Source organism: Oryctolagus cuniculus, chromosome 9 (assembly GCF_051225735.1).
Source record: "Oryctolagus cuniculus isolate XC-2025 breed Fujian yellow rabbit chromosome 9, ASM5122573v1, whole genome shotgun sequence".
NCBI lineage: Eukaryota > Metazoa > Chordata > Mammalia > Lagomorpha > Leporidae > Oryctolagus > Oryctolagus cuniculus.
In genome coordinates this window covers 135,064,121-135,091,818 of record NC_142875.1, presented here as the reverse complement: position 1 = coordinate 135,091,818, position 27,698 = coordinate 135,064,121, and the positions used below count along the sequence as shown (strand labels likewise).

The window sequence follows — 27,698 nt, the reverse complement described above, 5'->3', positions numbered from 1 at the left end:
TAGTTAACCTCTGCCTTGTCCCCAGCCCTTGGCATCCACCAGTCTATTTTCCATGACTCTGGCTTTGCCGATGAAAGAGGTCATGTGACTACAATCATTCCGTGTGTGTTCTTTGTGCCTCGCTTTACCCACTTCATGTCATGACTGTGAGAGTCATCCGTGTATCCTCCTTTGCTGCCTTTTGGTGCTGTTCAAGAAAACTGTCGAAGTCGTCCAGTGAGGGAGTGAAGACCCACAGAAGACAGTGATCACTTACAAAATGATGCTTTCTCAGTACTCGTGTGCTTTCTAATTTTTTAGTAGCTAAGAGAATTGTAAAATTTGTCACCCTTTGAGCAGTAGAACTAATGTGTGTTAAAGAATGGCCTTTGGGGATTGTGAGATTTCATAGAATTTCACTCTCTTGGGTCATGAAATGTACCTGCACTTTGTGAATAATAGTGGTTTGTGTAATCTGAGTTGAGTTGGCCACCTTGATTATATTTCTTTATCTGATAGATGAAAAAAATATCACAGCATGGTGTTCAGAGGCTGCTTTGGGCTGATTGTGATGTTTATGTCATAAGAGCCATGACAGAGCTGGGTCCCAGGCGTAAAAGACTTAAAATGCAGAAAACTGTGATCGCCTCTCTTTGCAAAGGCTGTGTCATGTGTGTTTTATTCCTCCCTTTCACAGGTGGTTCTACCAGTGCTTGGCCACAGTACTCAGTATCCAGGGAACCTGGTGGGGCAATGGTACCAGGAACTGCTCAGCAGAGACGGGCTGCAGACATGCGGCTTCAGAGTGCCTGCTCTGAATCTGAATATGCCAGGGTGCTACCGGCAGATCCTGAAGCAGCCCCACAACCTCTGCCACCAGCTCCTGGAGGACCCCAGCTCTGGGGTCAGCAGGGAAGACCCTGCCGGCAGTGCAGTGCCTTTATGTCTGTGCATTTCTTTTGACCTTGACGCTTCCTGTTGTGCTACAGTCTTCCTGAAGGAAATGATGAAGCATGACATTTGAAACTGACACCCTGGATGCTGTCCTGTCTGTGTCCGCTCTGTTGCAACCTTGACCACATAGCATCTTCAGGGGCTGACCTTAGGCACCACAGCTTCCGGAGCCCTAGGAACCCATGAGTGTCCATGCCTGGATCTGAGAGTCATCTCTCACCACAACTTGTGCTCTCTGTTAAGTGGTGCTTCCATGGCCTTTATTTGCTGTTAGGAGAATTACACTCTTTAGAAATCCTTAGGAACATCCAAAACCACGAGATAACGTTTAAGGGGAAGTGAGAGAAAGTAAAGTTGGTGTCCTGTAGCTTGTTACTTAGAATCCTGGTGTACCTAGGTGGCGGTGCAAGCAAGCATCTTGCTAGGGAGAAGGAAGAGGCAGCAGTCTGCTCATTCCTGTGTCCTCACCTGGGTCTGTAGGGCAGGGCCATCCCAATATTTGCGATGGCCACCCCAAGATAGGTATCATCCCTTTGAGACAAAGACTGAAATAAAATTTTTCATATTGTTCTGCGTCTTGACATAGACTGGCTCTGTTTACTTCTGTTGTTTCTAGTTTGTAAGACAGACAGACTTTGCTTAAACAGGTCTGTGCTCAGACCCTGACTCATGACTTTAGGTGTGTTAGTTTCAGAAGCCAGAGGACTCTACCTTCATAAGCCACAAGTGGTAGGATTGTCTCCACCTGCGAAGTTGCTAAGGTAATAAAACATTCTGCTTATTTAACAGTTTGAGTGTTTGGTGATTTAACTATCATCCTTAACCATTTGGTGTCTGTTGAACTTGGGAGAGCAGTGACTGGTGTGCATGGTGGGAAGACTGAGTGTTCTTCCATTGCTGGTGGTATGATGCCATCATACAGAGTGGTACCCATCAGCAGTGTGGCACTTGCATAGGCTTAGGTCAGCCAAGCCAGTGGGGATATTCACATGAGGAAATAAAATTCAAAAGAAGAACCAAAAACTATCTTTAGTGCAAAATTGCCTATTGCAGCATTTTAATATATAATGAAAGAAATTAGAAATGGTTTCCAAGACCTTATAAAATAACCAGAGGAAGTGAAGTGAGATGCATCAGAGCGTGATAACAGACGTGTCATTTAAAGTGGTTGTTACGCTAGGCTAAGACACTGCTTCAATACCAACAGCATCCCATATTAGAGCTCCTGTTCAAGTCTTGGCTGCTCCCATCCAGTCCAGCTCCCTGCTGAGGTTCCTGGGAAGACAGCCTGTAATGGCCCAAGTACTTGGGCCCCTCCTACCTACAAAGGAGCCCAGGATGGAGTTCCTGGCTTCTGCCTTTAATGTGGCCACTTGGGGATTGAATCAGCAGATGGGAGATGCCTCCCTGTCTTTCTCTCTCCCTCTTTCTCTGCTTTATAAATAAATAAATGATTTTTTGAAATGATGACGAAGGATTTAATTACATGAGAAAATGTTGCCCTCCCAAAACAACACATGTGTTAAAAACAGCAACATACTGAATTCATCCTTGACACATGGGAGACACATTGGCAGAGTGATGGAATTAGAGACAAGCTACCCTGGCTTAAACCCTGGTCATGCTGTTGTTAGCACTATGGACTCAGGCAGGTTCCTCAAAGCTTCCATTACTGGGTCTTGAAAGCAGAGTGTTGCTCCATTCTGCCTAGGACCATCAGTGTGAGGCCTTACTGGGTGAATGCAAATCGGCTTTAAAAAGTGCCTGGCAGTTAGTCACTGTTAAATGCATTTTGGCAGATGCAAGTTTGGAAGGGAAAAGGAGAAAAAATGAAAACATGTTAAAATGATGGGGTAATTTAATTTTTTAGTATTAAAAGTACCTTGTGTGTCACTATATGTTTTACAAGCAAATCTCAACATAAATGAGAAGTGTGGGGCCAGTGCCATGGCATAGAAGATTAAGTCTCCACCTGCAGAGCTGGCCTTCCATATGGGCACTTGTTCAAGTCCTAGAAGCTCCATTTCCAATCCAGCTCCCTGCTAATGACCTGGGAAAGTAGTAGAGGGTAGCCCAAGTGCTTGGGGCCCTGCACCCACATGGGAGACCCAGAAAAAGCTCCTGGCTTTGGATCAGCCCAGTTCCAGCCATTGAAGTCATTGGGGGTGGGGGTGGGGGTGAACCAGTGAATAGAACATCTCTCTCTAACTCTGCCTTCAAGTAAAACTGAAAAAAATTGCAGAATATACTGTTGAGTTTTAATTTTTATTTATTTAATATATCTGAAAGAGAAACAGATCCTCCATCTGCTCGTTCACTCTCCACATGCTTGCAACAACCTAGGCTTGGTCACGCGGAAGTCAGGAACCTGGAATTCTATTCAGGTCTTCTACATGGACGTCAGGGACCCAAATCCTTGAGCTGTCACCTGCTGCCTCCCAGTGTGCGCATTAGCAGGAACCTGAAATCAGGAATGGAGCGAGGACTTGAGCCCAGCACTCTGTGTATGAAATGTGGGTATCCCTCCTGAGGTGTGTCTAAATGACTAGGCCAAGCACTCACCTCATTACCATTGATTTTTTTAAAAGTACCTTCACAAAAGTTTCAGTATGTATTGAGAATAAAGTGATGTTCTACATAGTAGGTAATACAGTTTTTAGGGAAGAAATTTAACTTCATTTCATGATATAAATTGTATCCTGTCCCAGTAATCAGAAAAATTTTAAGATTTACTTATTCATTTGGAAGTCAGAGAGGAGGAGACAGAGTTTCTATCTTCTGGCTCACTCTCCAGATGACAGCATAGCCAAGGCTGGCGCAGGCCGAAGCTGAGAGTTTTATCAGTCTCCCTAACTGGTGATGCAGACCCAAGCACTTGAGTTAGCTTCCACTACTTTCCTGGGCTGTTAGCAAGGAGCTGAATCCGAAGTGGAGTGTCCAGGAATGAACCGGCACCCGTATGGGATGGCGTTGGCTTTACCCACTATGCCACAATGCTGGCCCCAATTATATAAATTACTAAATCCCAGTTTTCAATTTTGAGTAGCACTTAGAAAATGTGAATGCTCCAAAGTGTGCTGTTACTGATGTTATTTTCTTTGCCAGTAGATGGCACTATAATTTTACATATTCATTTAGTGAATGTTGTGGCCACAAGTACAGAGTCACTACATTTCAAGTCTCCATAAGATGTATTTATGTATTGTTCATGTGAAAAATTATTTTATTCACCAATAATACTTGCCATGCTAATTGTTTTTCGATCTAAAAACTTAGTGGACTTTGGACCACCCAGTGGCCATTCACCTGTGTTCTGTAGCTTTCCTTGGACATTTCATACCTTCATTCCATCTCTGAATTAGTTTGTCAGGCGTGCATTTGACACTAAGCAAGAGTTCCTGAGGAACAGTAAGTGAAACAAATTGAGTTTTTAAGTTGTAATAAGCCAGAAATCTCCTAACTTTTGATTACACTAACATTTATTGAGTGTCTGCTGTGCTGGTGTGTTAGGTTTTAATGTGTGTGCCAATTCTGTGGGGAGGAGTGGGTTGAACTCGAGTGTGAACTGATGCCAGGTCAATGCTGTTTCCATCTACCTAATATTTGCCTTCTGAAAACAAGTTTTTTGGATAAAACATCCATTTCTTTCTTTTTAAAGATTTATTTATTTTGAAACTCTGGAGTTACAGAGAGAGAAGGGGTCTTCCTTCTGCTGGTTTACTACCCAGGTGGCCATAACACCCAGGGCTGGACCAGGATGAAGTCAGGAGCCAGGAGCTTCTTTTCAGTCTTCCACTTGGGTTCAAGGGCCCAAACACATCCACCATCATATGCTGCTTTTCCCAGGCCATCAGCAGCCAGGACATGGACCAGTGCCCATATAGGATGCTGGAATCCCAAGTGACAGCTTTAGCTAGTACGCCACAATGCAGACGCCGAAGACATCCATTTCTATCAACTTGTTCACCATTGATTAATATGCATATTGGGGCATGTCTTGAGAGAAACAGGATTCCTTTTGAAAACCCGAGTCCAAAAAAGAAGTAAAAGAACCTTCTGAGAGGGTTCTTACCGAAAAGACATGGTACTGCTGCTGTGTTGTGAGTGATTCTGTTTGAGAGAGGAGGCCTGGTTGCGGAAGATTGTGAGTGTCTCTGATGTTGGCTGACATGCCTTTTAGACAGAAGCAGTATAGATCTCAGGTTCAGAATATTAGGCAACAATATCCAGTTGGAACATACGAGGATGGCTTTTTTGTTGAATTTATTTTTCTAATTTTTATTTATGGAAAGCAATTTGTTTTCTTATTTATGTAATAATACAATATTTCCTATAAAACCAAATTTTTAATTTTAAAAAAGGGGAGTTAGTTTGAAGGCGTTAAGCAAGTACCAGTATAGGCAGAGAAATGATGGTGATGGCTGGCCCTTAGTGGCTGGAGTTTGGGGAATCTGGAGCCCTGGACAGTTCCTGGACCCAGAAGTGGCTCCACCACTGCCTGGCTTCATAACCCAAGGGATTTCTCTGAAGTCATCTCGGATTTGAAGTAGTGGTAGTTGTCACTTTCCAGGATGGGACTTACCAAACAGAATTGTGAGAAACTGCAGATTGAAGAGAAGAACAGGGCTGCTGCTGATCACATCACTGTCTTCCGGTTTGACTGCTAAGGACTTGATTTTAGAAAGTCTTAGAAATCATGAAGAGCAGTGTCAGGTGCTTGGTTAATTCCCGCTTCGTTCCGTCTAGTGTTAGAGTTCATAGTACTTTGCTGGGGAAACTTGGACAGTAAAATGGTGACTGACGTTCTGCTGGGGTCCTCCATCTGTCATGGCATAAAGTGATTGGAATTCACACTTTTGGAGGTTTTCTTTCCTTTTTGATAAGTGGAAATAACCATTGCTAAGCCTGGAAATTCAGCAATTGTACAAACTAGGATCTTGAACTATCTGGCTCAGTGTCCCTCAGCATTTTGTACCTGGAAACAACCATTAAGAAACCGAAGGGAAAATGAAGCCGCGTGTTAACTTAAGGCACACTTTTCTTGGATTCATACAGGAGTAAGAAAAGGGTTGTGGGGAGGCAGGAGAATGGGACATTGCTTCCTTTACTTCTGTTTTACTTTGTCAACAAGAATGTGCTTGTTAACATTGTAGTTCAGAGCTGGGAAGCCTCCTTAAGGTTCGGGGAGAGAGGCAGGAGGGCGGGTTGTGATGGCTTGCCCCTGCCAGCGCCTTGCAGAGAAGAGCTTGTGCCCTGTATGATTCTCCCAGCAGGGGGCGTAGCAGCTCATGCCAGGGCTGTGGTTTAAAGCAGTGCACTTGTGCTACACAGTTTGCTTTTAAATTTCCCAAGAATTCTGTCTTACAATTTCTGCTTGACAATTTTTGTTACTGTTTTAATGTTTTTCTAATATTTAATGTTTTCTTATAAAAGGGCATGAATGGAGATGAGATCCACTGCTAATTCACTGTACTATGTTGGAAATGGCTCTCTTTTTTTTTTTTTTTTTTTTTTTTTTAAAGATTTATTTTATTAGCCGGCGCCGCGGCTCACTAGACTAATCCTCCGCCTTGCGGCACCGGCACACCGGGCACCGGGTTCTAGTCCCAGTCGGGGCGCCGGATTCTGTCCCGGTTGCCCCTCTTCCAGGCCAGCTCTCTGCTGTAGCCAGGGAGTGTAGTGGAGGATGGCCCAAGTACTTGGGCTCTGCACCTCATGGGAGACCAGGATAAGCACCTGGCTCCTGCCATCGGATCCGCGTGGTGCACTGGCCGCAGCGCACCAGCCGTGGTGGCCATTGGAGGGTGAACCAACGGCAAAGGAAGACCTTTCTCTCTGTCTCTCTCTCTCACTGTCTCACTGTCCACTCTGCCTGTCAAAATAAAAAAAAAAAGATTTGTTTTATTTATTTGACAGGCAGAGTTACAGAGAGAAGTAGAGACAGAGAGAGGTCTTCCATCTGCTGGTTCACTCTCCAGATGGCCACAATGGCCAGAGCTGCACTGATCTGAAGCCAGGAGTCAGGAGCTTCTTCCGGGTCTCCCACATGGGTGCAAGGGCCCAAGGACTTGGGTCATCTTCCACTGCTTTCCCAGGCCTTAGCAGAGAGCTGGATCGGAAGTGGAGCAGCCAGGACTGGAACTGGCACTTCCGGCCAGGGCGTTAACCCACTGAGCCACAGCGCCGGCCCCAAATATTTAATGTTTTTTAAACCTTCATTTTTATGTGTTTTTGATAAGTAAGAAAGCAATGCCAAAGGTACAACACAATAATCAAAAAACACTGGAGTGGCCTATATGCTGTGCCTTGCATTTACAGGCACTCCGCCAGATGCTAAGGGAAAGGCAGAGATAGGTCAGCTAACCTTTGAGGGTTAGCAGTGTTACACCGTTTTTAAAGTTTTTGTTTGATTTGAAATGCCACTGCAGAAAGCACATGGCAGAGGGAGTGATCGTGAAAAGCAGGCAGCATCTTCCTGTTTCACTCGGGGCTCACCCTAGGATTGGAATCCAGTGCTTGACCCCTTAGCGGCTGCCTCGGTCCTCCATGATTCTTGTACCAGAAGCGCTAAGCATGCTCAGATCTCTTGAATATGCGTTGACAAACCTAGTGGTTTAAAGGATGGGAAACAGAGTCAGTCTGTGTAATCTCAGTAAAGAAAGGGACTCTAGTCTCCTTAAGCAACTCATGTTGAGGCCGGGGTTAACTCATTCCACTCCTAGATGCCGGCCCTGTCTTACTGAAGAAATCTATGTTTAGGGGAGAAATCGGGATGGTAGTGAAAGTTTTCGAGTGCAGGCTCTGGAAGATGTTACTGAATGTCAGATACGTCAGTTTTTTCTGACGTGTTTCCTAAGTAAACACTGAGCTATAGGTATAAAAAAGAAAATCCCTGCTAGAGGAAGCAGTTCAGCTGTGGACCTGAAACTCCACGTGATTGGTTGATTTACAGAGCAGGGACCAGAGCGCTCTTCCCTGGGGGGTGGGGGGTGGGGGTGACGCGTGGACACCAGGAAGGGCAGAGGGGAGGGCGCAGGGGTGTGGTTCTCTGTACTTCGATACAGAGGTGGCCTTGCTGGTGTCTTCTCAGGTGGGCTGAGTCAGCTCTGAGTGTCAGGCTCCAGTGAGGTCTCAGACTTAGCTGATTTTTGTCTGTACCCCCTATCGCGAAGGACTAGACAGAAGAGGTGAAGATTCTCCCAGGAAAGCCTTCTTACTCTCGTTCCCTTAGGTTTTAATTTAAAATGCAGGGTAGGAATGCTGATTGTATTTTCTATGAGGCATCTTGAGAGAATCCAGTCATTTTGTGTTACGTGAATAATATTACAATACCTACGTTTAGAAGCCCATGCAAATCTGCGAAGCAGTTCCAAAGGCATTTTCCACGCATGGAGAGGGGAAGCTTTGACTTCGCAGGGGCACTGCTGCCTGTGTGCCCCAAGCTCCCGGCTCCACGGCCGTCGTTTGTCACTGGGTAGCTTCTGTTCCTCTCTCCAGCCAGCCAATCCCGCACACTTACGTAGTTCTGCTGAACCTGGAACCCCAGTCCTGTCCTTGTTTTTAGGCCATAGAACATTCCAGTGGTGTCCTTGTGCTGAAGGAGTGAACGTACAGAGCCTTCACAGTCAATCTTCTGGCATCGTCTGTCTTTTCTCCCCTATCTCTCTGTGCCAGCTCTGTCTGCTGTTTCCCAAACACAGCTCATCTGCCTCATGCACCTCGAGCTCCCATTTTTTTTTAAGATATATTTATTTATTTATTTGAAAGGCAGAGAACAGAGAGAGTCTTCCATCCACTGGTTCACTCCCCAAATGACTGTATCAGCCAGAGCTGCACTGATCTGAAGCCAGGAGCCAGGAGCTTCCTCTACGTCTCCCATGTGGGTGCATGGGCCATCTTCTGCTTTCCCAGGCCATAGCAGAGAGATGGATTGGAAGTGGAGCAGCCAGATCTCAAACTAGCATCCATATGGGATGCCAGCACTGCAGGCAGTGGCTCTACCCTCTACGGCACTGTGCTGGCCCCTTGAGCTCCCATTACTATCCCTCTGCTTATGTTGTGTCTTGTCTGAAAACTGTGCTCGCACGGCATTTTGTGTATGTCCCGCTCTGACTGCTCATGTTCCAGTATATTGACTAAATGTCTGGACCTTCTCCGATGTGTACTCGAGAGCCCTTGCTTTTATGTCAGGCACCCACTGGAGCCTGACGTGTGATAGGCTTACAAACAGTGAGTGCATGCCACAGACATGCCTTACCAAATGTTAAAAGAATTTTTATGTATTTTAGACACAGACCGACACACGTATACACACACACATACAAACATACAACTACCAACTACTCATTCACTGGCCAAATGCCTGTAACAACCAGGGCTGGCCCAGGCTAAACCAAGGAACAGGAAACTCAGTTGAGGTCTCCCATGTGGGTAGCAAGAACCTAACTACTTGAACCATCACCTGTTAGCTCCCAGCATGTGCTTTGGCCAGAGTTGGATTTGAGTCCAAATAGTACAGTAAGGGATGCAGGGATTCAGCGCCCACTCCTGTGCCTTAGTATCTCCATTTGGTGAATAGACGTGATGAGAAACCCGGAATAATCCTCTACCCTCCCAGACAGCGTATGGAGCACTAGAGTGAGTGCCATGGCTGCGCTCTTTCCCTGGGACAGGGGTTGCCAGAACACTTTTAGTAGTTTCATCCTGCCTTCGGTTGAAATAGTAAATGCGCTGTAGAATTTCCACGTAGACTGGGAGCAATCAGATGAGTAACTTCCCGTTTTACAGCCAAGGGCTCTGGTCCTGGAAGCAGTGATGTGGCTGACTCCTGGTGTGAGGAGAGTGCCTGACCAGACTCTGCTTGACGTCATGGCCAGTGTGAAACTCACTTTGCTTGCTGATTGCTAATGAAAGTGGCTCACTTTCCTACTATCTTACCCAGTGATGTTGCCCATCTGGATGTGTCTGAATATTCCTACTACATTGTGTCAGGAAGGCGCCCTGAGGGAAGGCTGACTGGGAGTGCTGAAGTGACAGTGGCAGTCTTTCCCTGAGCACTGTGCTGAGAGCTTTCTGTGTCACCCACGAGGACTCTCCCAGAGAGGAAGTACCGCTCCTGCTCTTATGGGAGGACACGGAATTATCCCCGACTAGTGAGACTACAACATACAGTTACATAGTCCAGTAAATCCCAAGTAATACAAGTGAAAAAGCATGCTGCAATAACATCACAGTTAACATACAGAGCAACAGTAATAAAAGAGAAGAATCTTACAGGCAGCCGGAGAAAAAGATTTATCAAGGAGTGACCATAGTGATTGCTGATTAACTGAAGAGCAACTTGGAATTAATTAAAATAACCAGGAAGTATGCGACTCACCACTGACTCCTTGGAGACTAAGCAGAAAAGGCAGAGGCTGGCCAGAGGGTCTGGGTCCTAGGGCAAAAGCCTGAGGCAGAGAAGTGGGGGCAGGAGAGCGCAAAGACCAAATGGAAACATCGATGTTTATCGGATGGTGCTGTCTGCAGTGTCTTCTGGATTAAAGAAAGGGAAGGAAATCAAAATACAGGGGTTGGGAAGAGGACCAATAGGAACTAATGATCTACTGTTAGTTTATCTGTAAAAAGTGAATGTATTGGTTAACTTTGGTCTTTGGTAAGTTAGAGATGTGTGTTGTAGAATCTGTCATTGAAAGTGAGACAGGTATAACATCCAGACTAGTAGAAGGAAATAATAATACAAAAAAAATCCAGCAAAAGGAATAAATGAAAGAGACAAAACATTGTAAGGCAGAGAACGATGCAACAGAGAAATTGGTAGATTTAAATCCAAACTTGTGATGACTTGAATTATTACAGGATCAGCGGAGCCAAGTGAGAAAAACAGAACTGTCATCTTTAAACCCTTTATTAATGGAGGTTAACAACAGATACATTTCTGCCCTAGACAATATAAAGGTTGACAGTAAAAGAAGGAAAGATTCACCGTCAAATACTGTTGGGGAAAATGCCGGCATAGCCATCTGAAGAAGATAGAAAAACAACGAGGACAGGAAGCAGCTAGGAACGAAGAGAGCCACTTGCTCATGGTTAGCATTTCCGGTCACAAGGAGCATAGAACAGCAATGTCCCTTTAAAACATCAAAGCAGAAATGGAAAGACCTGTCAGAACTAGAGATCTGTAAAGACGCGAATCTCCTAGGAACCACAGAAGACTGGTCAGTGAGATTCCGCGAGACATGAGCACAGAAGTAATAAATTGGCCCAGTAGGCATCTGTGGAGCAGCCCAAGTGCGCTGGACGTGCACAACCTAGATTCTTCTAGAAAGTGTGCAGATGATTGACAGAAGCCAACCGCACGCTGGGCCGTGAGTGTACAGTGAGTTCCCACAGGAGCGGAACCACATGGGGTATGTTCTGTTGGCATCAGTCAGTTCTGCTAGAAATGAAGAACAGAGATAAATAGAAGATCCCTGTCATTGGAAATTAAGAGGTACACTCCTACAGAACCCATGGGTCCTACAGAACCCAAGTAAAGCATGGTGAGGTAATAATGTATTTTGAGCCGAATGTCGCTAAACCATTCTACAAACCAGAACTGTGTGCACTTGGAGCAGCTGCAGTAGAGCTTGCACTCCCAGCAGGAAAGAAGCAAGGCTGTGTCGTAGGTAAGTCGCTATGCATCCATCTGAAAGTGTTAGGAAAAGAACACTAAAATGCCAAATACAAGGGAAGGAAGGAAGGAAGAACTTAACACAGAAACTACTGACAAAAATATTAGAATACAAAGGTTCTATGAGTCACCACTTTGGTTTGTTGAAAACACTAATAGAATTCACATACCTTTGGTGAGATTGATGAAAATAGTACCATCACAGAAAGCCAAAACTGCAGACTAAAAAGGAAATTCACTACAGATGCTGTAACAGTTAAAAAGGTGATAGAATAAATTTGAGTAACCTTAAGCCAATAAAATTAAAGCTTTAGGTAAGTAGAAAATTCATTTTAAGAATGTAATTTAACAGTATTGTCACCTGAAGAATATATCCCCAAATAATTCTGTAGCCATTCAATGAATTGAACCAGTAACCTAAGATTTTCTCATATACAAGAAGTTGAGGCCCCAGTGACTTCGGCCATCCTGTTGCACATCTCTACCCCAAGGTCACCTTTGCTCCAAGTTTTGTAACAATTCCCTCGGTTTGCTTTACATCTGTACCACCTGTGTATCCATTCCAAATAACAGTTTGCCTGTTTTTGAGATGGATATAAATGCAATTTTATATGTCTGTATTTGTGTCTTGCCCCTTTCACTCAATACTGTTTTTGAGATAATATGTACTTGTTATTAATATTTTGTTTAGGACTTTGCAGTATATTTCCCTTCTTAGACTGTCTTGTGGATGGGTTTGGATGAAAGAGTAGAATATTCCCTAAAATTCTCATATTTTATGGACTTCCAAATTATATAAGATTAAAATTTTAAGGGGAATTTATAAAACATTTTGGGAATACTGATAAATATGTTAATAACCTTTTACTTCATGAGATAATTTATTTTTAAAAGCTACCTTATTTTTTCTTAGGAGAACAATAAGCACACAGACTTAGTTTGCATTATTTAGAAAAAAATTTGAGTAGAGCAGCAGAAACAGAGCTGTCATCTGCAGGTTCTGTCTCCAGATGTCCATAGTGGTCAGGCCAAACCCAGGAGCTGGGAACTCCATCCCGGTCTCCTGTGTGCCTAGCAGGAACACAACCACTTGAGCAGTCCCTGTTGCCTCCCAGGGTCTGTATTAGGAGGGAGCAGATATTGGATGACAGAGCAAGGGATCACACCCAGGCACCTGAAATGGCACGGCATCCTGTTAACTTAGCTGCTAGGCCCAATGCCTGACACTGACTTGCATTTTAAAGGGGAAGGAGAGTAGTTTATGAGAAAACCTATGAACATAACACAAGAAACAGCAACAGTGAAAAGACAGCTGATAAAATAGGAGAAAAAACCCTACGAACTATGTTTGAATATTTGGTTAAGTGTCAATATCTAGAATATGTAAGGAACTCAAACCTCCTGGTAGCAAGAAAATAATCTTTAAAATGGACAAAGGACATTAATAGACATTTCTTAAAAGAAGACAAATGACCAACAGGTATGTGAAAAGAAAGCTCATCATAACTGATCAGGGAAATGTGATATCACCTCACACCAGTTAGTGTGGCTGTTATCAGACAGACTGTGAGTGTTGCTGGGCATGAAGGGAAAAGGGAGGTCGTGCACACTGGTGGAGGGAATGCAGGCTCCTCAAAAGAGAAGAAAAACGGAATGATTGCATCACCCAGCAGGCCCATTACTGAGTATATATCCACAGGAGAGGAAAGAAGCGTGTTAAAGAGATTCCAATCTGCTGTGTTCATGGTGACGTTATTCACCATAACCAAAGTGAACAGTCACCCTCAGTGCCCATCAGCAGGTGAGAGGGTAAAGAAAGTACAATAATGGAATACTGTTCAACCTTCAAACATCATGGGATCCTGTCACTTCTGACAATTGGGTGATCCTGCAGGACATCATATTAAGTGAAATGAACCAGGCACGGAAAGACACATACCATGTGTTATTCCTCACATGTGGATTCTGAAAAAGTTGAACTCCTTGAAGCAGAGAATAGATTGATGGCTTCCTGAGGCCAAGTGATGGTGCCACTGGGGAGATACTGGTCAAAGCATTCAGAATCTCAGGGGTGGGGGTTGGGGGTGTCAGTGCAAGAGATCCATCGTATGATGTGATGCCTGTGGTTAATAACAATGTGTTGTATGCTTAGAAATTGCTCTACAAAAGAGAAGTGCCTATTTTAATTAGCTTGATTTAACCATTCCCCAGTTGAATACATATTTCAAAACATGTTGAACACCATTAATATATTCAATATTTATTCGTTAATTAAAAGAATAAAGAAAACCCATGAAAAATGTTTTGTAAATGGAATAGTAGTTTTTAACTTCAGTTTCTTGTTAACACTGAAATGTGTTGTCTTAAGAGGAGCCCCACATTGAGAAAGAATTTCTCTCTGATTCCACTGAATAAAATTCTGTTCAATTTGGTTCATTAACTCATCAGTCAATGCCTCTTGGAAGCATTTTGTTTAGATCTGTCTTGGCATGTTTGCTGTAAACCAAGCGTTCCTTATTGCAGACCCAGAGTGTGTACCGAAGACAGGGAACGGCTTTACTTGAAACACATTCACATTCTTCCAGAGGCACTGTCCAGAGACCCTATTAAACCCTCACTACAGGCCAGTCAGTGGTATCTGGGAATGCTGTCACCACTCTGGCCCCAACAGCCAGTGGTAAGCCAGGCAGTGGCAGGTCCTCACTCCTGGGAGGTGGATACCTGTTCTGCTGAGACGCTGCCAGGGAGTGCGTGAGGGCGAAGCTGCTTCCTATGCCACTCCTGCCCTCATTCCCCTGAGTCTGCAGACGTTGCCTGCGGTGTGTATTGGCCCTGAAGCTGAAGAAACTTACCAAAGTGCAGAACAAAGCCATTCTTTTCACTAGGTTTTTTTAATTAGAAAATTTTATTTTTCCTAAATATGTCATGTGTTTTAACACATGAAGGGTTGTTCATTGCTATTTCAGTCAATGAATTGGTGCTTGTAAGCATTTGTCAGTTTCCATTCTCTGGCAGTAAATTCTGATAGACACAGCTCACACGGAATCGTCCTTTGATGTCTGTGCTGATGCTTAAGAGGGTCACGGGTCATGGGATGAAAAGTGTGAGACACGCTGGTATAGAATGGGGTGCATTTCTTAATGTGTTGTGTATATTAAGAACTGTGGGTAGGGAGTTGTGGCACAAAAACGAGAACATTTGGTCTTTATGCCACTAAGATTTATAAGCACAACTGAGTCCTGATTTTGAAATTTGAGCTATGACTCCCTCCAGTTGTCTGCATTCTCTAGACCACTCCAGATTTTTCCCAGGATCACCAAAAGTATCCCTCTGTGTGGCTTCTGTTAGTTGCTGCTGTCATTACTCCTTCCATTGGGTAAGGAATTGAAAGTCTGGGTTGAACTGAAAACATAGTACCTGAAGGTCAGTACATTGTGTAAGAGCTTCCCAGCTAGTGTGCTAGAATACACTAGCAGCCGGAGCCTGCAGGACGGTCGCTGTCACCATGAGCATCCTCACTCAGGACTCATGGAAGTCACAGCCCAAGCAGTGTCTAATGGTAGTGTTTTGAAATCACCAAAGGTGACTTAACTGCACTGGGTGTATTTCCTTGGTGTGCTAAGCACGGACGTAGATTTGCTGTCCCCTGTGAATGTCTGTCTCAGTAGGAAATTGCTTGATGTGCCCCTGGGTCAGGGACCCATGCCATCCAGGAGAGACAGATGGAAGGGCTGTATCTCCAGGTGGAACCCCCCATCTCTGCAATTGTGTCCAATTAGAGCTTCATTTGACATAGCAAGATTTGATTAAATAGGAGAATAATTCTCTTTATAATGAGGAAGTTTTAACCTTACATTTTTCAAGAGTACGAACATTTGTTAGCTTCTCCAGACATAATCTCAACTGTTGTAAATGGAATGACTATAAAGAAAAGATTTTTTAAAACTTGCCCACAAAATATTACATTGAGTACCATTTACTGTGTGCTAAGCACTGTTGTGTACACTGCCTGTTACTGCAGGAAGTGTATGGCCATTTCACAGAGAACTCTGAAAGGGTGATGGTCAGAACAGCAGTCTCACACACACTAAAATATAAAAAAAAAAATTACATAAAGGGAATAAATGTCATGTACTTCCATATATATGGTTTTTTTTTTTATTTTTGACAGGCAGAGTGGACAGTGAGAGAGAGAGACAGACAGAAAGCTCTTCCTTTGCTGTTGGTTCACCCTCCAATGGCTGCCGCAGCTGGCTCGCTGTGGCCGGCGCACCGCGCTGATCTGAAGCCAGGAGCCAGGTGCTTCTCCTGATCTCCCATGCAGGTGCAGGGCCCAAGGACTTGGGCCATCCACTGCCCTCCCTGGCCACAGCAGAGAGCTGCCTGGAAGAGGAGCAACTAGGACAGAATTCGGTGCCCCGACCAGGACTAGAACTTGTGTGCTGGCACCGCAGGTGGAGGATTTGCCTATTGAGCCACGGCACCAGCCCCATATATATGGTTTTAAAACCATAATGACTCTTCCCATGCCACCCTCCCTCCCCCTTCCTTATTTTTCTTTTTCGTTTTTACAATGACATACTTTTAATTTGCTTTAAGCACAGCTTAGCTATCCACTAAATGAAGAATTCAATAAGTAGTAAGTAGGAAAGCCACTGTGCCTCCAGAGTGTAGAAAGGCTATATACCATAATGAAATCTCAAAATATCAAAGGTTAATAAAATTTTAAATGCTTTGAAGCCTACCAAAATCCAATCTTTAATAACTTCCCTGGTGGTTGTATTTTCCTTTATTGTAATCATACACATTCAATGAGACTCAAGTGGGTTTTTTTTTTTTTAAAGATTTTATTTATTTATTTGAGAGGTAGAGCTACAGACAGTGAGAGGGAGAAACAGAGAGAAAGGACTTCCGTCTGCTGGCTCATTCCCCAAATGGCTGCAACGGCTGGAGCTGCACCAATCCAAAGCCAGGAGCCAGGAGCTTCTTCCCAGTCTCCCACATGGTACATGGGCCCAAGGACTTCAGCCATCTTCTACTGTTTTCCCAGGCCACAGCAGAGAGCTGGATAGGAAGAGGAGCAGCCAGGACTAGAACCAGCACCCATATGGGATGCCAGCGCCGCAGGTGGAAGATTAACCTAATGCACCACAGCGCTGGCCCTGAGACTCTGTTTTATACCTGTGAGGAAAAGAAGTTGGGGAGCCACAAGGCATCGTGGGAAGAGGTAAAGATCGAACTCCTCATTATCCTTAGTTATTCTGCATTTTATAGTATATTAAAAGTGATACTTCTTATATGTATGTAAGCGTAACTGTTGGTATTGATTTCCTTGTGTATTTCTCCTGTTTTTTTTTTTTTTTTTTCTCTCCCTTTTTTTGGTTCATGACTGCGTGCTCTCCATCTTCATTGGCAGCTCAGTTGTTAGCCCCATGGCTTCAGAGAGTCCTCTGTGGTTAGTTTCCTAAGATGCTTCTCTGACCTTTGTACTGATGATGTCTTCATGTTCCCCAAAGAAGATCCACTTTGAGCCAGCCTCTGAATTCAGTGCCTGCTCTAATTTCACAATGAGACTTATCCTTGCCCTTATAACCCCTGCATATCTCATGTACTTCTATCCCCACCTTCATACCTCAGTGCTGTAAGGAAAGCCAAGGGTAACACGGAAATTCTCTGAGCCCATTGTTGGGGTTATAGGGTGCTTATTTTTGTTATGCCTTTGCTTTCAAAGTGATACAGCAAAGAAAATATTTTGATGGTCAGCTGAATTGCACAGGTAAGTATCGTTGAATAGTTTCTCCTAGCAGAGGCTGTTAAAAAATAGTCTGTACATGTTCTTTGGTAAGACACATTAGTGAACTTAACATTTCCAGTCCTCGATGGCCGCGTGTTATGTTTCATGTTATCCAGAGGGTGGATACAACAGTATGTGTATTTTGTAAGACGTGAGCTAGGACAGAGGTCTCTGCAAACATCTTCAAGTGACTTCTGATACATGCAAGTGGGCATCCCACCTTCTAGAAATCACACAAAAATAGTAAGGAAAAATGGCAATTTAAAAACCCTACAAACAATACCATGAGCAAACCTAGAGCCCATGTGAGAGCTACCAAGAGTAGCTGAGACCTGCAGCAAAAACAGTGGTTAGACTGTTCAGTAGCAGCAGGTCTGAGCACAGCATCAATTGCTGTCTCTAAAGTGGAAGTTGCCATTGCATGCTTTCACAGTGGTAAAACTGAGCGAGCAAGACCGGTGCCAAGAAACCCTGCGAGGTGTGACATGAGGCCACACAAAGCATCACCAACGATGTGCTGTATTTGTATCAAGAAGAGGAAAGGGGAATCTGTGGCTTACAAGGCTTGGGGCTCTTATCCAGGAATTCTCTGCAAAGATCCTGCCAAGGAAACCCATTCAGTCATGACAAGCAAGGGGCACTGGCACCGCCTCAGCATAAGACAGTGTAAGCAAAGCCCAAGGAGGAGAGGGGCCGAGTTTAGCAAGAGATCGCAAAAGGCTTCTCCAAAAAGACGGCAGTGCAGACCAGCACTGCTGATTTTGTTATTCTATGAAGGAAGACTATAAGAAATGGGGCCAGCAAGACAAGAACACAAAGGGCAGCAGGGGACCTGGGAGAACAGATCTGAGCAGTGACCCACATGGCCAAGGCAAACTCGTCAGAGAAATGACAGTGAACTGCGGGCAACAGAGGTGACAACAGGACAGAAGTGGGTGAAAGCAAACTCTGGCCAGTATCTGAAGTTTACACACACACACACAGGACAGTACACCAAAATCTTCACAAAAGACCTTCATGTTTGGGGTCACAGAATGTGAGGGACAAAGTGAAAATGCCGCCATCTGTGGAACCGGCAGCCTGATGGGTGCCGAGCTGGGCTGGGAGGAATTCTTGGGAGCTGCCTTTGAGGGGGGCAAACAGCCCAACCAGAGCAAAAAGCATTAGAATAAACAGCCCTTCCAGTCACAGCAGAATGAGGAAAGAGCTCCTGGTGCTTGGGAAACAGCACAACACAGCAGCACTGGTATTGCACACCTAATGTCAGGATCGGGATTTCTTTTTTTTTTTTTTTTTTTTTTTACAGGCAGAGTGGATAGTGAGAGAGACAGAGAGAAAGGTCTTCCTTTGCCGTTGGTTCACCCTCCAATGGCCGCCACGGCCGGTGCTCTGCGGCCGGCGCACCGCGCTGATCCGATGGCAGGAGCCAGGAGCCAGGTGCTTTTCCTGGTCTCCCATGGGGTGCAGGGCCCAAGCACATGGGCCATCCTCCACTGCACTCCCTGGCCACAGCAGAGAGCTGGCCTGGAAGAGGGGCAGCCGGGACAGAATCCGGTGCCCTAACCGGGACTAGAACCCGGTGTGCCGGCGCCGCTAGGCGGAGGATTAGCCTAGTGAGCCGCGGCGCCGGCCCAGGATCGGGATTTCTAAACCTAGCCTTTGATGAGTCAGGACGGTATGGTCTGAGTGGGAAACACTGGACAGTCTCTCCAAGATTAGAAACAAAGCCATGGAGTCTGCTCACATCCCTCCTGATACACGGGAAATCTGGGCTGGTGAGACAAACCAAGGGGAAGAAATTGAGTGCCTAAAGTTTGGAAAGGAAGAGTCTGAGCTTTTGTGTTTGAAAGACAACATGATGGTGTACACAGAAAAGAATCTACAGACATTTGGCACAGAAGATGCCAGTTGGGATGCCTGGGTTCACGTCCCAGCTCTGGCTCCTAATTCCAGCTTCCTGCTATTTCATACCCTAGGAGGCAGCAGGTACTTGAGCCCCTGCCACTGATGTGGGCACCTGGCCTAGCCCCAACTGTTGTGGGCATTTGGGAGCGAGACAGCAGATGGGAGGTTTCTCTTTCTCTCTCCCCAAATAATTTTAGACAATTCACAGATTATAAAGTCAGTATACAAAAGCTAGTTTTATTTTCATATAATAACAATGAATGAGCAACAAAAAAATTTAAAACAACATTTGCAGTAGTGTAAATCAGTGAAACATTTAGGGATGTCATTTAAACAAGCGTTAACATGTCCTGTACAGTGTTAACGAAACATTTCTAGGAGAAAATTCAAGACCTGAATAAATGGAGAGAGATGAGACGTTCACTGCAAGACTCTATGCTGTAATGCTGTCAGCTAACTCCAGATCTCAATAAAGGTTCAATTAAATAACAATCAAGTCATGGCTTGCTGTTTGAGTGAAAAGGGGCATACATGATTTAGGAAAATATTTGTCAGTTTCTTGTGAGTTTAATGTAGACTCAATGTATGACTCAGCAGTCCCACTCCTGGGCCTTTCCCAAAGACTCAAGAAATATCTAGCCACACAAATACTCATAGGAAAAACGTTCACATAAATCGTCTTTACCACAGTCAACTTAAACAGCCAAATGTCCATAAATGGATAAACAAGTGGTGAAAATATTCATACAATTGAATAAAACATTTAAATCTGATAACTGCAACAATAGCATGTATGAATATCAAAAATAAGATACTGTATGAGAAGCCAGAAACAAAACAGAGCATGTACTATGATTCTATGTCTATGAAGTTCAAAGCAGGCAAAACAAATGTTGGTAATGCCTCGGTGTGTGTGTGGGTGGGTGGGGAGGTGGGTGGGCAGCGGGTTGCATCCAAGGCCCGAGGCACCTTTTTTGTGTGAAGGAATATTTTATACCCTGTACGGGAGGGGTAAGTGGATTGATGAATCTGTCAAGACAGGTTACACTGTGTGCGCTGAGGGGCTGTGCAGTTCTGCATGTGGACTGTTTTTGGGTAAAAACACTATCAACTGTGTGTGGCAGACGTGGAGGTCCTTCACTGAGATGCTCCTTCAGTAGTGAGCCTTTGGGCAGTTGTGCAGTGAGGTGTTGCCTCACGGAGGAGCCGTGGTCTCTTAGGCAGACACGCCTTCCTGCAGCGCCCGGGAGGACTGCATGGGAGGGGTGTTTTTGCTTCATGTGAGGCTGCTGTAAAGCACCCTGTTTGACTGGACCTCCCTGTAGGATTGGCCATGGTCTCTTCCTTGGCTCTGCATCTGTGTTCTTGCTGCCCAGTTGTCCCCTCAGCCCCAGACCACAGTCTAAAGCCTTTTCCTTCCTTCTCTTCCTCCGACTTTACCTGCCACAGGCATTATTCCCAATAAATCTCTTCTGTGTCTGATTCCATCTTGGCTTCTGGCACAAGCCATCAGTTTAAAACAAAAGTGTGATGGAAAGGAGATGAAGTTGCTGTCATATTGATGCATTTATTTTCATTTTTTCCAGGAAGCAAGTCTTACATGATGTCCTATGCCAGACACTCAACTAAAGCAAACAGCTTCAACGCGATTGAATATAAGGTGGTGACCAAAGGCCTGTGCACACAGAAGAGATCGTGACCTTAATATCAGGTGAAGAAGAATGGATTCAAGCAAAAGCACACTGAGTGAGACTAGAGGATGCTTTATAAAGCTGAAGTTTTCAAATCATGGACTTATAATGGGTTTGAATTTGCACAGAACACAGTAGTTGCATCAATCAAAAAATAGATTCTGTGTAGATAGGAGACAGGAATATACCACTCATAGGTCACTTTACTCCCCTTCATCTCTGACAGATTAAGTGAAAGAAAAGCATTTGGATGTAGAAGAATTATGTCAGTTAATAAAGTGGATAATCTATTGACATAAAATGTCCGATATACGCGGAGAATAGATCAGACGCCCCAGCAACGTAGCATTCATTATACAGAACTGCGCTGTCATCTATTGAGTAACAAAAAGCCAGTAAATCTGTAAACATTAAAAGAATGAAATCATTCTAAGTTACAATTCAACAAGTACATGAAATGAGTAATGAGCAAATGAACACTGCAGAAATGTGCACTAGAAGTAAGGGAGAAGTAACCACAAAAGGAAAAATAATGACTTGTTCTTTTGCCCAACTCTCAGCATATGTATAAATTTGAAAACCTGGATGAAATGTGGTTTCCTAGGAAAATCTAAAAACTGACTCCAAAAGAAATAAAAAATCTAGTCAGGATTTCAAAAAATCAGAGTTTCCAGATATATGCACAAGTTCCAGGATCTGATGATTTTACAGCAAATTCTAACATTCCTTAAATTCTAACAAGCCTTCAAAATACTTAAAACCCTAATGCTGCTTAATTTTATTTCAGAACATAGAAAAGGAGGAATATGATCAGGGTGTTTTTCTGAAGCAGAGCTAACGATGAAACCTGCAACCAAGGCTGCCAATTGCCTTCCTGCGTCTTTTCTTCCATCCTTCATGGCGAAAGTCTTGCTCTGGGGCTCCTAGCTGCCCAGCCAGAGGTTCCTTGTTGAGGTAGGGCCATGGGGCTAGGCTCTTGCTAACAAAATATAAGGGAGGGAATGTGGCACCTGTGGCTCTGGGCCTCAGGCATTGAATGTCCTCCCAGTACTCTCCCCTGCTGTACAAGCTGGAGCTTGATGCCTCACATAGATTTTTTTTTTTTTTTTTTTTTTTTTTTTTGGACAGGCAGAGTTAGAAGGTGAGAGAGAGAGACGGAGAGAAAGGTCTTCCTTTTTCCGTTGGTTCACCCCCAAAATGGCTGACACGGCCAGCGTGCTGCGCTGAACCGAAGCCAGGAACCAGGTGCCTCCTCCTGGTCTCCTGTGCAGGTGCAGGGCCCAAGCACTTGGGCCATCCTCCACTGCCTTCTTGGGCCACAGCAGAGAGCTGGCCTGGAAGAGGGGCAACCGGGACACAATCCAGCGCCCCAACCGGGACTAGAACCCTGTGTGCCGGCGCCGCAGGCAGAGGATTAGCCAAGTGAGCCACAGCAGCAGCCCACCTCACACAGATTCTACCACAGTCAGAGTAACATCCAACAGGTTAGTTTTGTTTTTTCAATGTTTATTTATTTGAAAAGGAGAGAGACAAAGACAGAGACAGCTCGCATCTGGAGGTTCACTCCTCAAATGCCTACAACAGCTGATGCTGGGTCAGACTAAAACCAGGAGCCTAGACTTCAATCTGGGTCTCCCACATGGGTGGCAGGAACTCAGGTACTTGAGCCATCATCTGCTGTACCCCACAGTAAGCATTAGCAGGAAGCTAGAATAAGATGTAGAAGTAGTACTCAAACCGGGGCTGGCGCTGCGGCTCAGTAGGCTAATCCTCTGCCTTGCGGCGCCGGCACACCGGGTTCTAGTCCCGGTCGGGGCACCGGATTCTGTCCCGGTTGCCCCTCTTCCAGGCCAGCTCTCTGCTGTGGCCAGGGAGTGCGGTGGAGGATGGCCGAAGTCCTTGGGCCCTGCACCCCATGGGAGACCAGGAGAAGCACCTGGCTCCTGCCATCGGATCAGCGTGGTGTGCCGGCTGTAGGGCGCCGGCCGTGGCGGCCATTGGAGGGTGAACCAACGGCAAAGGAAGACCTTTCTCTCTGTCTCTCTGTCTCTCTCTCACTGTCCACTCTGCCTGTCAAAAAAAAAAAAAAAAAAAAAAGTAGTACTCAAACCTAGACATTCCTATATGGATGCAGGTGCCCCAAGTGGTGTCTTCACACTGTACCAAATGCCAGCCCCCAAGAGTTGAAGTAAATGGAATGAGCTTATGTTCATGCATAACCACATCAAACAGAGGCTGCCTGTGAACTGGACTGCTTGTCTTAGAATTGTGATATGAGAGACACATAAGCTTCCCATTGTATATTCAATGTTAGGAATGTCTTCCTTAAAAAAATACAGTACCAAAACTGGAAATGGGCTAAATATAAACAGTAAAAGTACAGATCAATTTTAGAATAATTACCTAAAAATGCTCCTGTATAGGTGCATGTGTCTGTCCATCATCTATCATCGTATTACCAAACGGAATCCAGAAGCACAGTGTGAAGTATGGGCATTTGATATTGTGGTGAAGACATCGCTTTGTTCACAATCCCGTATTGGAGTGTGTGGATTCAAGTCCCAGTTCTGCTCTTGATTCCAGCTTCCTGCTGGAATTCCTGCTGGATTCCAGCTTCCTGGAATGCTGTGGATCCTGGAAGGCAGCTGGTGATGGCTCAAGTGCTTGGGTCCCTGCCAGGATTGAGTTGCTGACTCTTGGCTTTGGCCTGGTCCTGACCATTATGGGCATTTGGGGGAGTGAATCACCATATGAGATCTCTCTCTCTGTGCCTTCCAAATAAAATAAAAATTTAAAACAAAATGGTTTTAGAACTCCCTTGACAAAAAATAATTAGCGCATTATGTCCACATTCTTAACTTTGAAGAGTAAAAAGATGGTTTTGGGTGTGTACACCAGCACAAGCCATTCTGCTAATCGGCTGTTGAGAATGGTGGTATATGGGCAACCACAGATCCTAAGAAGGAACCTGGCAAGACTCAATGCCTATTCTTGGTTTCACAACCAACAGAGGAAACACCAAGAGTAGATCAACACTTTCTTCCCACGACAAAGTATGCCTGATTCTAAAAGGCGGTGTCATGATCAGTGGGGACGCCTTAGACATGTTCTCAGGGTCCTGATGAAACAAGAGCTCTCTGTCAGCCCTGTCACCCAGTGCTGGACTGGGGATGTTGGCCAGCACCCTAAAATGAAGAGATGAAACTGTCAGTCTTTGAGAAGACTAGGCAAGGGATCTTCAAAAAGTTTATGTAAAATCTGTATTATAAAAAAAAGTGTGTTTCAAAAAATTTGAAAGACATCTGTTAATTCCATTTTTCCATGAACTTTTTGAGGTATCCTGGTGTACTTGGAAAACCCAACAGAATTAACTGAAAAACTGACTTGTTTCACAAGACAGTGGGGTCAACAATTGAAAAGTTTTATCTAATAAAGCTCTAGATGATAGTTTACACACACACACATGCACACACATACACAGTATATGTGTAGATGATAGTTTACACACACAGACGTGCACACACATGCACAATATATGCTCACAAATGGAGGAGTTTATAACTCTTGGCATAGCAGTGTGGGAGATACTCCAATTGTAGGAGTAAGCTGTAAACTATATAAAATAGCTTAGTGATTTACTTGTAACCCAGATCAAAGTCAGACTTTCTGTGGTTTCCATTCCCATATATTTTTTCAAGAACATGTAACATTTGCATAGTATACATTTTGCATTATCTACTTGTAATCAGGGCTTAACTTGCAGGAGGGGAAAAACACAAACTAATGCTCTTATATTAAACAGAAAGGGTACCATCAGGTTTATGTAACCATATCCACAATGGATGTGCTTTCTCAAAGGCTGGTCTGATTCAAGAATTTCTTGGGGGTTTTATAGATTTGGTGGAGATTATTGACTGAACATTCGAGACATAGAGATGAAAGTCAGCAGAAGTCACTATTTCCACAATAACATTGGAATCACCTGGACAAACTGCTAATGGACCAGGTAAGGAAACTATTTCCGTCTGTAAAAGCAACAGTACCTCTTGTAGGGTGATGTTTGAGTTCCTAAACCAGGTTGTTGACCAGTGTCTCTAGCATCAGAGGGTCAGTGAGAGCAGATAATTCCGAAGAGGCAGCACTGCTTGTGACAGCCTGAGAGACATTGCATGGAGAGGAGCCTGCAGGGCAGCTGATACCCTTAGAAAAGGAGGGAGTTGGAGGGAATTTCCCAAAAAACAAATATTTGAATGTATGAATTGCTCTGTGGTTAATATAATTTAGTAAACCTGTATGAATGAGCCAAAAGTACAAGTTTATTTTGTCTTTCTCTAGATCCAGCTATCTCTTTAGAATATTTTCTTTAATGACCGTAACATGTGTTTTATCCAAGAGACTTGGTAACATCTGGTTTAAATAGTTGTGCTCTATAATTTTCAAGTAATTCAGATCCTTTCCCTCACACTCATCTCTTCTGTAACTGTGTAAGTTTAATTCTATGATCATTTCCGTCTTGTCTTTTCAATATGCTATAATAGCCCGTGAGGGCAGGGACCTGGCTGGCTGCTTGATTGATTGGTTGGGTGGATGGGTGAGTGGCTAGTTTTCCTCATTATATCCTCACCATCCCACACCATGCCTGTCATACAGTAGGAACTCAGTAATTCTTAGGAATGAATAAATGAATACAAGATAATAAGGTTGATGGAGCTCTTTACTAAAGTCTGCAAGTGACTCTGTTCCTTCTACATGGAATTTTTCTGGAGGTAGAGAGATGGATGGATGGATTGATTGATTGATTGATAGAACAAGCATTTATTTACAAGGTAGACACTATTCTGAGCATTGTGATGAAAGGAATGGGCATAGTTTCTGCTCTTAAAGAGCTCACAGTCCTGGGGTAGATGCTCAGTAACTTGCCAACTGTGTATTTCCAGCATCTGAGGGAGAAGTGCAGTTCTGTACGTGTGCAGTGCTGCACCAGGGGTTCTTCTGGGCTGTTTGTTTCTAAGTATGGTTATCATATCTGTGTCTTAAAGAAATAGAGACATAAAAGTCATGATTTGTATTTCATCCTGTCTGCCAGGAGCTGGAGACTCAGAAACAAACCAGACAGAGACAGAGATGGTCCCTGCTAGCAGGGATGGCAAAGTAAACAGGCGAACAAGAGACATTTTTTTTTTTTTTATCTTTTATTTAATGAATATAAATTTCCAAAGTACGTCTCATGGGTTACAATGGCTTTCCCCCCCATACCGTCCCTCCCACCCACCACCCTCCCCTTTCCCACTCCCTCTCCCCTTCCATTCACATCAAGATTCATTTTCGATTATCTTAGTATACAGAAGATCAGCTTAGTATACCTTAAGTAAGGATTTCAACAGTTTGTGCCCACACAGAAACATAAAGTGAAAAATAATAGATGATTTTTTTTTAAATGATGATGAAATCAGATCAGACCTATTGTCATGTTTAATCCCAGTGAGAGTCAAGTTGGGAATTGATAGTTTCTTTTCTTTTTTTTTTTTTTTTAACAGAAGATCAGTTTAGTGTACATTAAGTAAAGATTTCAACAGTTTGCACCCCCATAGAAACACAAAGTGAAATATACTGTTTGAGTACTCGTTATAGCATTAAGCCTCAGTGTACAGCACATTAAGGACAGAGATCCACATGAAATCAGTGTAGGGGTGCAGCCAGGGAGGGAAGAGCCAAGAGAGACTCAGGGAGGGACTCCTTTCAGTTGGTGACACTGCACCGAGAAGGGAAGTAGGGGTTGGAACCAACGTGGTAAGTCTTCTGGGGAAGCGTCAGGGCCAGGCGTAGCTCAGGAAACAAGCTTGGCGGCATCAGGGAAGGCCGGCAGTGGATGTGACCTGGCCTTGGCTTCCATGGGGTGAGAAAAGATCCAGGAAACCCACAGCTACATTCAGCACCTGTGGGTTCTCGTCCGCATTGCAACCAGGAGTTAATGGTGAATTCACACAGCTCACAGGATGGCCACTCACAGATGAGGGCTGTGTGGCACAGAAGCAGCACAGTGTGTGTAGCTGGATTTCAGAGACAGGTCAATGAGACCCTGGGTGCAATTAGCTTGCCATCCTCTGGGGAGTTCCCTTCCGCCAGCGCGTCACCTTGGCCAGCCCAGCACTGGTGTCCTTCAGGGTGGGGTGTGTGTACCGGGGTCATGCCCAGGACACAGAGGGTTTGTTCCCTAGGAAGTGTTTGAGAAGCCCACCTGTCAGGAGGAAAAGGATTGGGTTTGCGGGGGGATTAAAAGCAAAACAATTTCAGATCTTTCGGGGTGTGGGGGGAAGAGTGATTCTGGTCTTCAGTCTGTAAAGTGAAGAAGAATGGGGAACAGTCCTGTGGCCTTAGGATGACCCGAGTGCGGTCATTACTCAGTGGGTGACCCTTTGCTGCCTATAGGCCCCAGGGCTGAGCCCCAGGGAAGCAAGGGCAGGGCAGGGTCTCTGCACAGGTGTTGAAGACAGGGCCGACCTCTTTTCCTGTGTGTCCGGCCAGGGATTAGGGGGAATCGAGGGAAGCATCCAGCTCAGAGGAAGAAGCTGAACCTAATGCTGAAGTGGCTGGTGTGGGTGGGGTAGAAGTGATTGGTTCAGCAGTGTGTGAGTTGTGTGAATAGGTCATAGGAGTGCTGGTCTGTCGTGGAATGAAAGTATTTGTGGCACACACAGTTACA

The 27,698-nt window shown here is 44.5% G+C and overlaps 1 protein-coding gene across 16 annotated transcripts in view; it reads left to right on the top strand.

Annotated features, from left to right (window-relative positions):
* PUS7L (pseudouridine synthase 7 like) overlaps window positions 1-27,698 on the top strand; it is a 69,008-nt gene that overhangs the window by 28,659 nt on the left and 12,651 nt on the right. For 6 of the 16 annotated variants that reach the window (XR_016213202.1, XM_008259377.5, XM_008259376.5 and 3 more), the window contains one exon: window positions 677-1,719. Coding sequence is in view for 4 of the 16 variants with exons in the window: in XM_008259377.5 (XP_008257599.4) it covers window positions 677-1,003 (327 nt within the window). In the remaining 12 variants the exon portion in view is untranslated. Of the gene's footprint in view, window positions 1-676; window positions 1,720-16,655; window positions 16,833-20,890; window positions 21,016-21,782; window positions 21,950-22,123; window positions 22,480-24,853; window positions 25,002-27,698 lie in introns of those variants that run through there. The other 10 variants (XR_016213206.1, XR_016213199.1, XR_016213197.1 and 7 more) reach the window with 3 other exon arrangements.